Raw genomic sequence first — 12,391 nt, forward strand, 5'->3', positions numbered from 1 at the left:
TCACATGAAAGCTCTTGCAAAATGTATCCGAACAAAATTAATGATTTAAATTGCTTTTAATAAAACTAAACCTGCTATAACATACAAAAGCTAACGGCATGAAATATTGCTGAGACAGCATTTATTTATTTATTTTAAGAGGGGGAAAAAAACGAAGTCCAAGATTCTCTTCCTGTTCCACAGCCTCCAGTGGCAGATAACAGAATACAAGGTGGTATCTATCTACCTTAACAAAAGGAAGTAGGGTTTACATAAATGAAACAGTAGCTCTGATCAATTCCATATTTAGGAACCAAATGGTTCTTTTATATGTGTCTGACTGATTGAGTTTTTTGGGTTTCCTTTGCTGTTAGGAATATTCTTCTTTTCTGTCTTGTTGAAAATACCACAAATGTTCCAAAAATATATGGTTGGGAAGAACTTAAATTACTGCAACTTATAATTAACATTCAGTGCAAGAACATAGCATGAAAAGCAGCTCCAAACATAAAAGTAATCGGAGACTTCATAGTTACACTTTATGACTACACAGTTCCTATATACGCCATTTTGAGTCTATAGGAGAAGATGCTAGAATATGAAAGTGAAGCAACTCCTGCCAAAAGCAGACTATATATGCCCCACTGCAGATGACACAGCAGGATTCTAATCTTCATTGGCTACTAGCTTGCTGGGAAAAAACAAACAAACATAACAAACCAACTACAGGACCTTGGTTAACTAACTGGAGACTGTATATCCCTAGCAATACATGGTTTTATTTCACTCGTATGTTATATTCAAGATAATCCATTTGCCTTTCATGCTCTCTTTCAGTGGTGCCTAATGAACACAGCTGAAAGCATTGCTTAAAAGGCAATGGTGAAAAAGAATAAAAACGCCAAGTATGTTGCACTATTCTCCTGTAAGAAACTAAAGCTATCACAGCCAAAAACAGATAGCTCCAGAAGGGATAACAGAGATGGCTTGCTGTTACAAACAGACCTGACATCTTGAAGCTTGTAATATATAAAATCAGTTAAAGGAAAATTCTGATACATTTCAGCTACAGTCATTTATTAGTACAGCATGTCTAATAAGTAGAAAGCCACTTTCTGTTCTTGTCCTGTAGCTGTCACTGCTAGTAGACACAGTAGAAGCCAGCATTTTTTTGCTTGCTTGTTTTTAAAGCAATAGCTATAAGGATGACTACAGCACATGAACAAGCTTAAAACACAGCACATGCCACACATACGTAGTACACAACAGCATAAAGTAATACTGGTACCTATTCATGCATTCAGATGCCTTAATGCAGACAGACTGAGAAGGGAAGCAGTCTCTCTCCCAAAATGCACAGGAGAAATGGACAGTAAACCCCAAAAGCGCATCAATAAAATAAGACAGGGACAAAAAATTAAGTTAAAATTGTGAAAAGATTCATTTTCTAAAGAAAATATTCAACAAAAGATCACAGTAATAAAAGCACACAGGAACAAGAATCTACAACTGCTATCTTTACTCCAAATAGTTCAAAATTCTGAGGAGAGAAAAAGACAGAGTTTGCAGAATGGAGGGATGGTGAGAGGAACACTTCACTTCTTTGTTTGTTTGTTTTTAAATGAAAAATAGTGCAATTGTCCTGATCCCAGTTGGTCTAAGCAGTTGGTCTAAGCAGACACTTGCTTTAGTCTGTCTTGAGCATCAATAATGTACATATATTAAAAGAAAACATTACAGTAGCATCTTGACATAATGAATTGGCCTGGCTTCCTCAGCTCTGAATACCCTCACACTGACTGGCTAAACCTCTGAAAAAATGTCAAGGGTAGTAACAAACTAAGGAGGAGTTTTGTTTGGGTTTTAACTCCAGTGGTACTTCACATCTCTTATGGAGCATCAGAGCATATTTCTTTGTCTTAATTTGGTGGCAAGATGCATGTATACATACTGACATACACTCACACATGTTGGCTTCGCTTGAAGTTTTACAGCTTTCTTTAGAGCAGACACTGGTAGACCTTCCAATTTTCAACAATTTGCATTAATGTCAGATTTATAAAATGAATTTATCTCATATTTTAAAGCATAAGATCAATTAAAGTAGCTTTCCTGACAGAGAGCAGTAAGACTTCTAAAGAGAATTGTATCACTAAGAGTTCTCTACTTGTCACAAGGAGTATTTCCAGCTATATATGAATGTCACGTGAACTTCTCCACAGTAAAGTCCAAACACAGCACTTGTAGTATCTCACATACGTTTCAGCAGAAAACTACTATATGAAGAAACACAATCATTAATTAATACTTCTAAGATATTAGGTACAGAACTAAATGTACAGAGATCCTAAATTCTGAGGGTCACCAAACAGCTTAATGACAGTAGTAACAACAGGACTTTGCTTGGGAGAAATAAACAACGTTAAAAGGTTGTCAAGATGGACACTTAGATGTGAAGTTGCTAAACAGAAATATTTAATACGCATATTCCTACACTTTTGAATGGATCTGAACAGCCATATGCTTTTCTACAGGCCTGTAACTGCAAAGCATTTAAACAGACACAAAATGTTAGGGTCCTTAGGAGATGAAGGAAGGGCTGAAGAACTTCCACAGGGAATGTTCTACCTGTTAAAGTTAGCCTACATCCTAGTAAACATATATTTAACAAACTGTCTTCTAACTGCATCATATACCAAACACACTCATGTATTTGCTAAGTGAAAGCCCTTTTAGCTTTAGAAACCAACATTTTCAGAGTTTTGATGCTTTATCTAGCTTCAAAAACTCACTGCTACTTTAAAAAGCCATTTAAATTGAAGCCTCCATTGTAACAAACGATGTACAGCAATCAGAGTAAGTGACTGGCCAAATGCAAAAAGCGATGCAGTGCATTCTTCCACTCATTCGGGACTTAAATGTGAGAAAAGTCCTATCTTTATTTCAGGCTTACACTGGTTGAGTTTTCTATTTCTGGCTGTGCTATACCGAGACAGAATGTCCGTGTACGCTCTGGCTATCAAAGAGCACTGAGAAGATTAGATAAAGGTAATGGCTGGTGAGTGATGGAATGCCAGCAAGGCTGTGCTCCCACCACACTGCACCCACAGTCAATGCAGCCATTGCTGAATGTTGGTGTTGAGTGGGGCCCAGGCAGCAGGAATCATTCAAAATCTGCCGACTGTCCTAAGAGCTGGTTCTAACTAAAACGAAACTGCAACATCAATCCTTCACTAACTAACAACTGCTTGTTTCCCTATCAACTTTTTAGAAGTGACCTTACCTGAAAATCCCAGTTTATTGGCTAATCTGAAGCTACCCTTCCAAAAAGATTCAGATTAAAGATTTAGGACAGCTCATATAGGTATAAAATCCTAGAAGGATCAGGGGAAGTCTACACTTCCTTCTGAATATATTTAACCACACCATAACCATGGGTTCTATTCTGCAGGAAGAAAGAGGCACAATTTGGCAGTGGTGACCAAGAGCTTGCCTACAGAACATATCATTTGGAAACTACATGTGTGTACGAATGGTTTTAAATCAAAAGAGGAGATTTAGATTAGATATAGGAGGAAATTCTTTACTCAGAGGGTGGTGAGACACTGGAACAGGCTGCCCAGAGAAGCTAGAGCTGCCCTATTCCTGGAAAGCCATGTCAGATGGGGCCCCAGACAGCCTGATAAAGTGCCTGATTTAGTGGGTGGTGACCCTGCCCACAACACAGGGTTAGAACTGAATGTTCTTTACGGTCCCCTCCAAACAAAGACACCCTATGCTCATATATACACATATCTACATACACATTAAGGTTCTTTTCCTTATGACAGACAGACAGCTTAACAATCCTAACCAAACTTGATGAAAATTAGCAAACACCCTTCCATTAAATGAAAACTATTTTTTTCAAAACACCAAAGCAACAAGATTCAAGCAGAAACTATTGCTGTTTCACCTCCATTCCCAGCCCACACTAAGACTTATTCAAGAGAGGCAGAAGCCCAAATATACAATGGGTCGTCATTTTGCACTATGCTCTCCTGCCTTGAAAAAGGCTCAAGGAGAACTTCATGAATCACATTTGTTCAATACTGAAGTAAAATAATTTTTAACAAAGGGTCCTCTGTAGCTTATCCTGCTTATCTCATGTTCAATATCTTTGAAAAAGTACAACAAATATTTCCACAAAGAGCAGCAGGTCTTCTATTTTAAACGTACTTCTCCAGTTAATATTTGTTTAATAAATTTCAAATCATTGCAGACTTGAAAATAAATCCTAATGCTACAAAAGGTAGTCTACCATTTTATAATGCCCCCCAAAAATCAAAGTCCCTTAGGACAATTATTGTTTCCAAACAAGAAAAGGAGAAAAATTGTATACCCTTTCTTTACATAGAAGGAGGTGATTATATACCAAAAGCATTGCTGTTTTCTGTGAAAAGCTAAGCTACTTTAAACAAACAAAAGCCCATTCTAAGCCCAATTACCTTATAAAGAAAAATAAGTCAATTCTTTCAATATCTAAAAGTAGTGCAATTAATTATCAATTTTAATCTCTAATTATTAAGCTCTAAAGACGCCTATATATAGTAACATATTTTAGAAGCAATTTATAAGTAACAGAAAAGTGCTACATGACATTTGAATAGGCAAAGTCCTTTTGAAAAAACATTACAATAGGAAAGTAGATATTTCTGCTTTCAACAACATCGCTTCTAACGCAAATAAGCACTTTAAAATATGGTAAGCTGCTGAGTTTTGTACCCATACCTTAAAAGAAAACTTGCGATTTATACGATCTTCAGGTCCAACAGGAGATATTACATAGCTGGGCAATGGTATGCTACCCAACACAGATTCTTCTCTGCTATCTGCAGAACAATAATGATAAAAAAAATAATTTTCATCAGAAAAAAACTCCACTAATTCACTGCACATTTCAGTGGAATAGCAATACATTTTCCATTACAGATGCAGAGTGGTGTATTACAGAAAAACAACAGACAATAGACATTTAGTCAGAATGTGAGGGAATAAGAACAGATATAAGGAAAATAAAACCCTACATGAGCACAGAGAAGCAGCGTGACATGGTGACTAAGGAGGCTGTGTCATCTCTGCCGTTGGAGGTTTTCAATGCATGAATGCATCAAGCCCCAGAGACCTGGGATGTTTGGATGTTCCCTGAAGTCTGAATTTTACTATGACTCCACAGCAACAATACAGAAAAATGTTGCATTTTTAAAGAATCAATACTGTATTTAATTATTATTTTTAAGTGTAGGTGGCTTGTTTTTTTTTTGTTTATTTGTTCAGTTTGGTTTGGGCAGAAGTAGACTATTCCTGAACAAAGCTTATTTTGACAAATGAACTCTGATAGGCTGTGTAACAGAAATGCCCTTCCATTTGGCATTTTGTTATAATGAAAAAAACCCTATTACTATCAACTCCTAAGCAATCAGCAGGAGAAATGTAGTGCCCACAAACATAGTTTGACCTTAATATTCTATAACGTTTCCCAAAAACTGTAAAATCCCTATCAAAACCTAGAAATAACCTTATGTAATATTATACCATTATTCCTATTCAAAGTAAAATTATGTTTAACCTGTTGAAATACTGATTACAGGATTTCTCACTCTTATGCTATCAGTTGGAAGAAAGCTGAATCAGCGCTCTGATCTGGCCACACTGCATTATCAACTACACGACGACAAAGAGTAGGTAACAACTCTGAACGTGGATGGAAAAAATCTTAAACTGGTATTGCTGATAAATATTTAGTAACATAAGCCTTGGCATATAGGAGAGACAAGTTGTGTGACAAAACATCATACAGCAGCCACCTCTGTTCCCACCTCTGCCTTTAAATTTGTCACACACTAAAGAGGAAGGGACAAATCCTTGCTTTACAGTGCATTTTGTTGGAACATCAAATGCACCTGAAAAATTCAATTAGCGTACACTTGTAATGTGGTTTGAACAGGTAAACTGTTACGGGCCAATTCACCAACTCGGAAGAGCTACTATTATCTACTCACCTTTATAGTAAAACAAACAATAATCGGCAAGCACAAACCATCGTCTTTTCCATAATCGCATACCAGAACTGTCCTGAAATGGGAGAAAAGTGAGACATTTTTCATCTGATGAGAATAAGAGCTTACCACATAGCGCTGTACTCATGAGTAGCTTACCAGAAATCTACCCAAGTATGGCATTAATTACAAAAAATAACCCATTTCATATTTTATCAGAATATTGCATACTCAGAAAGAAGCATCCAACTATAAGATAATCAGGTTTGAATACTCAAACTACTGATTTTCACTGAGCAATTAAACTTACATCCAGAGTTCAGATTAACCCCATAAACAATCAATACATGTTTTTATCAGACAGCTTTGTCCCACAATAAAGAAACAAATGTATGCATCCTGATAGCCCAAACTCCAACAAGGATCATCCTTAGACCAAGATGAAAATCACTACATGACTGTGAAATATGACCTCACAGTTAAGACAAGGATCCTGTAATTCTACAGTCCTTTTTCTATATGTTACTCATGTCCAAAATGTAATTTAATCAAGTATTCCTAAGGAAATAAACCAGAATGCATAACATACAGGCTTTAATGAGGTATAATTCAATATGCCTGTGGAGACAAATGTCTCTATATAATATACATCACCCTGTCAAAATGAGTAATATTTACATATAAATTAATTTTAGAAGCCTGTAAAATTGCCAAACTGTAACCTCAGTACGTACAACTTATTACACTGAAGGTCTGATGAAGCTCACGGGTGCTCTCAATGCTCTCAATGCAGCAGCCCAGCATTACCAGCACAAGGGCTACTGTTTTCTCAGTTACATGAAAGCCACTTTTACTTGATGATAGCATGTGGACAGAAACAGATGACTGCATACTTACCTGTTTGTGTAACCAGCCTCTTACTATCACAGGAACATTGGGATTCCTCCTGATAGCTTGTTCCCTCTTTCCAAAGCTATGAACTTTGTTTCCAGCCCTCATTACCTGCAAAGAAGTACACAGTAGCAGTGTTTCTTAACATAATTAAAATAACTTCCCTGTAATAATCCATTACACATTAATAGACCATAGAATTTTCAAAGGGAAGCATAAAGAGGAAAATATTTACAATGTAGCAAAAGCAACTTCCCACTCTCCTCAACATGTCAGTGTCAGGACGATGTGCTAACAGCAGTACTGCTGGTGGCTCCAGTCAGAATGGCAGAACCACTAAGTTTTATTGTGCTTGGAAAGTATCTGAGTGCACAACAACATCTGCATGCAAGCATCTCTCTACAATACACAGGAGCTGTGTCCAGGAATCATAATCTTGTTTGTGTTGTTCTATGTTTGGTGGTTTTTCTTCTCTATTTAAATTCAAATTACACAGACAGATTAATAAAATGCTTGGACTTTAACTCTGCAAGCGAAAGGAGATGTAGCAGCATGACTGCTAAGAAAGAAACCTAGGTGGCAGCAAATGGAAAACAAGGGCAATGCAGTTTTACTGCAACCTTGGTTTTGACTCACATCAGCAAAACAATTTCAAAAAAAAAGCAGGGAAAGTCTGTCAGTGCAAAAAGCAGCAAGAATCTCTGGATAAATGATCTGAGTGTTCTTTTCCAATCTCAGCAGTTTGCTACTGCAATTGTTTAGGAACCTGAGGAGCACAAACTGCCCTCAGAGTCCCACCCCATCTCTCCCTGCCTCCTTCCTAAAAGGTCCCTGCAATATCTTTTGTTCAAATCCCTCCTCTCAAGTGGTCATGGAACTGCTGCTCTGCCAGCTGCAACAAACAGCAGCTCTGGAAATAAGCATGTTTGTCATATGCAAGAGATGATATCAAAAAGTACCGCAGTGCACTGTTTCTGCCTGTCAGGCAACATCTGGACTAGAAGCCAGCACATCTAATAAATATAATAAAACGCTCTAGCAATGTATGAGCACACAAAAGAAAATTCTGCTCATTTTGAGGCCAGGCTTTACTGACCTATACCAAATTTCATACATTTCAGTAGATGTGAGGACAAATCTTAATGTAGAATTGAGACAATGCTAATAACTAGTTAAAACAAAACAAAACCACCTAGCAATTAACTTGTTTTGGTGCCACGGCATAAGAAACAGCCACAAAGATGTGTAACCAGTAAGCAGATAGCAAAGAACAGATTTCACTAGGTAGTGTGCTGAGGTTTGTTTCTGAGGAAGCAGCATGCTTTGCCTGCTGAGATGCAGGTGAGCTTCACATCATGGTCATTTCTGTGAGATACACTGACACTCAGGAGACAGGAGAACGCCAAGCATGGGCTCCTTCCTAGGTATAACACACCTGGTATTGCAGTGAGAGGCTGAACAAGGTTTACTCACAGCACAGTGCTACACAGAACAAGGGCTAGCACACACCCAACAGGCCAGGCTGCCAATAGCACCTGTTTTCTGAGCAGATGATCAAGCACTTTGATCCCTTGATCTAATCCAATTTTACAAAATGCAGAAAAGCCACCATTAGACTTAGTTATTAATTAAAAACTCAAAAACACAACATCCATTAGACAGGGAGAGGAGAGAGAGGGGGAAAAGCTAAGTATTTCTAAGGCTGTATATTTCATACCAAAACTCACAATAGAAATAACTTCTACATAATTTAGATTTTCCATATCATCTGTAGCATAAATTGTTTCGTTCAGTTCTAGATTAAAAGCAACTTCATATCTTGCTTCCACTGACTACAGTAAGAAGCCAGTTTAAAGGAAAAAGTGTAACTTTAGAACGCTCTGCATGTGCTGCAGTGATCTTTTCTGAACTAGAAATATTGATACCCATGTCATGTGTTGAGACAGGCAAGTCAGGTCAGCTGTCTGCGTGACCGAGGACAAGGAAGTCACTTCTGATTTCAACGCATCTGTAACACTGACTTGTCTGTGAGTGACTCAGATTTCCACAAAGAAGCAAAATATCAAGAGCCAAACTTTTCAAACTCCTTTTCTTCACTGCTTCATTCTTTCCTTCATTAGGGTAACGTCTAGCTGAGAAGGAAAGTTGTTAATTATAATATTTCAATAAACATATGTATACGTATAGCATTTCATAAAAGGTGATAGTCAGGTATAGGTAGCAAGAGACCACGGTAAACAGAATGAGATTCAGACTTCATGAGTGTGTCCCAGACCTGGGCCTGGAAACTCACTCTGCAACAACGATTATAGAACTCAGGGAAGAAAACTTTCAGAGAACAGAGGAAAGGTTCTTAAATTTTACTCTTAGCACACTAACAAACAACCTCAAAGTGGAAGACACAGATTATTCACTTTACAGCTTTTCTTCTTGTTGCTGGTTAACTTGAATCAATTCTGATAGGTCGTGAAGGAACATAACACATTCCTTTCTGACTCTACAGCACATGGGGAGTGTTTTCAAGCTTGTAAAACTCGAATTCAATGATGAATCAAAGTGTATATGAGAAATACTTTAGTTTTCTATCTTAATCAAAAATTAAGTATTTATTAAGGGTTCACAGCTAGATGGAGCTCACATAAACAAAGCTGGTGTGGAAGTAAAGTACTGGCAAGTCCTGCGAGAGAAGTCTGCTCAAAAGTCTAAAGCTGCAAAGTATTTTTAAAGATGCCACATTTGGCAGCTTGGCAGAAACATGCATATCCACACTACTACTGGACTGCAAAGTAGCAGAAGTTCTCATGTCTCCCATAAACTGCCTCTTTCACGCGTGTGGGCCTGTACATCTATCTGGTCATCATTGTTGTTCTCATTGTTTTGAAAAACCAGATTAGATCAGTGCAATTACATGACAAAGGAAAGCAGTGGGAGCAGGTGACAAGAACACCCACTTACAGGCAGAAGTGTGAGCCTGGGTCAGTTAAAGACACCACATCACACAAAAATCTCCATCCCAGAGCAGAGTACCAGGTCCCCAACAAATTCACCAATTTTAAAAGTTGGGGAAAATAAATAAATAAACGAGCCTTCTCCCACTAATGCTGGCATTAAAAAAATGAGAACAAGGATAAATGTAAAATGCAAGAATACTCAAGTAAGTACTAGTCCTCTAGCCCAATTTAGGGTCCTATTAAAATTAACAATAAAACACAGCATTGGTCTTAAAAGCATGTAAAGCTCTGATCACCAAACTCAATCAACAGTCTGTTTCCTTTACCTTCGAACCAGGCTTTGAATCAACAGCAGACACAGTTACTGCAGTGGATGACTCACTGACCATGCTTGAAGGCCTTTGGTTTATTTGTTGCTTGGACATAGGTGAATTCTGTCTAGAAAATAAAAACAGATACTCTAAAGTACATTGCATCAAACATTTATTTTTGCCCTTTTATATTTGAGACGCTAAATAATTGAATGACAGGCTGGTCAGTCACAAGGCAAACATTCTCCATGTGTCAGCTCCCTTTGCACCATCCCCGTTATTTTGATTTGGGGTATTTCTCAAGCATATACTACTGCAAGTGACATCTGATGACTGGCATTTTCCAGCGTATCAGGAGAAAAAAACCTGTCAAGTCTTCAAATCCAACAGAGAACCAAGTTATAACCAATAGCACTCAGAGAAGATAAGGTTAAGCTATGCCTGTTCCAAAGGCTTGGCTGCAAACATATGGAAGAATACAAGAACAAGGAGGAAGAGATAGGAGTCAGCACAAAACTCCACAATTGCTGGTCTGTTGATTAAACTAAAGGTGAGGCTAATCTAATGTTTGATCTTTAACTCAAAAAACAACTTATACAAGGGTATGAGTTATTAAAAGAAAAATACTTTTATGTGAAATGACAGAATTCACAGTACATATTGATAGCAATAAACAACTCATGGGTCATACAAGTACTGAAGAAATCTGGATAACTAGCTCAGACTCAGATACGCATTTAAAGCACAGGGAGAAGAATCCTACAATAAGAATCTGTCCAACAAGTAAGAATTCAGTACAGTTGCCCAGATGAAGAAACGAGGACAAATGGAAGTACAAAATCTTGTGGAATTCCATATGGAGATTACAAACAGAAGCCTCAGCAGCCAATCTCCACACTAATGTGTGAACTGAGCCAGCATGTGGTATTTTCACAAATCATTAAGAACACTTCAGCAAATTTATTACAGGAACATTAACTCATTCGTTGCAAAAACAAAACAACAACAAAAAACTATTAACAAACTACGAGATACTTTTTCCATCTCTAAGTCACAGTTTAACTCAGCCTGCAAGGAAGTAATAACTTAACCCCCTCATACACTACTTCATCTGGCATAAATTCCCTCTTTGTAAGTACAGGACCAAGACAGGAGAATGAACTACCGCATGTACCTAAAATCCTAGGCCAGCCTTCAGCGTGCAAGCACTTCATGACCCCAGTTTGAGCCAATCTGTTGTACCTTTAGGTACCAGCTACCCCATTTCAGCAATTCATCAGCTTTAGCAATAATCAGTTCTTTACTGAAAATGGGTAAGATGCTTCCCATGCCTGTTTCAAAGGAATCAGTGATAAAATCATAGAATCACCAAGGTTGGAAAAGACCTAAAAGATCATCCAGTCCAACCGTTCACCTATTACTGATAGCTCCCACTATTACTGAGCTGAATACAGGGGGGCAAACACCACCCTGGTCCTGCTGGTTGTGCTGTTTCTGATATAGGCCAAGATGCTGTTGGTCTTGTTGGCCACACTGCTGGCTCATGTTAAGCCAAGTATCAACCAACACCCCCAGGCCCTTCTCCTGCACAGTTTTCCAGTCTGTAGTGATACATGGGATTATTGTGATCAAAGTGCAAGAATCAATATTTGGTCTTGAAGCTCATACAGTTTGCTTCAGACCATAGATCCTGCCTCTCCAGATCCCTCTTGTAGAGCCTTCCTACCCCCAGGCAGATTAACACTTCTTCCCATAGTATCATCTGCAGTCTTACTGAGGGCGCACTCAAATCATTCACCCAGATCGTCAATTAAGATATTGAACAGGACCAGCTCCAATACTGAACCCTGGGGAACACCACTTGTGATCAGTCACCAGCTGGCTTAACTCCATTCACCACCAACAATTAACATACACACTCAAAAAGTCTGTAAAGTGAAAAGCCTGCAGACAGTCTGATTAGGATGTGTTTCTTCATTTCATAGAGCAGCTACTTCATAGAAAGAGAGAGAAAGCTAAGAAGCTAAGAAGAACAACAAAGGAAGCTAAGATTCATACAAGTAACAAGACCTATCAGAAAAAAATCACTGAACTATCAGAAAATTATGATGTAATACAGAACAACAAACCCACTGTTTCTAAGAACTGATAATTTTACCATTTAATGATTTCTTTTCCATTTGCTACTGAAGACAATCACTGTCAATAAATAAAGCTTTTA

The 12,391-nt window shown here is 37.9% G+C and overlaps 1 protein-coding gene across 12 annotated transcripts in view; it reads right to left on the reverse strand.

The window, feature by feature from the left end:
- PLEKHA7 (pleckstrin homology domain containing A7) overlaps nt 1–12,391 on the reverse strand; it is a 133,791-nt gene that overhangs the window by 43,098 nt on the left and 78,302 nt on the right. For 11 of the 12 annotated variants that reach the window (XM_072338387.1, XM_072338385.1, XM_072338390.1 and 8 more), the window contains 4 exons: nt 10,186–10,297; nt 6,915–7,019; nt 6,021–6,093; nt 4,750–4,850 (listed from right to left, as the gene is read on the reverse strand). In XM_072338387.1, coding sequence (XP_072194488.1) covers nt 4,750–4,850; nt 6,021–6,093; nt 6,915–7,019; nt 10,186–10,297 — 391 coding nt within the window. Of the gene's footprint in view, nt 1–1,267; nt 1,348–4,749; nt 4,851–6,020; nt 6,094–6,914; nt 7,020–10,185; nt 10,298–12,391 lie in introns of those variants that run through there. The other variant, XM_072338392.1, reaches the window with a different exon arrangement.

This window comes from Excalfactoria chinensis, chromosome 5 (assembly GCF_039878825.1).
Source record: "Excalfactoria chinensis isolate bCotChi1 chromosome 5, bCotChi1.hap2, whole genome shotgun sequence".
Lineage (NCBI taxonomy): Eukaryota > Metazoa > Chordata > Aves > Galliformes > Phasianidae > Excalfactoria > Excalfactoria chinensis.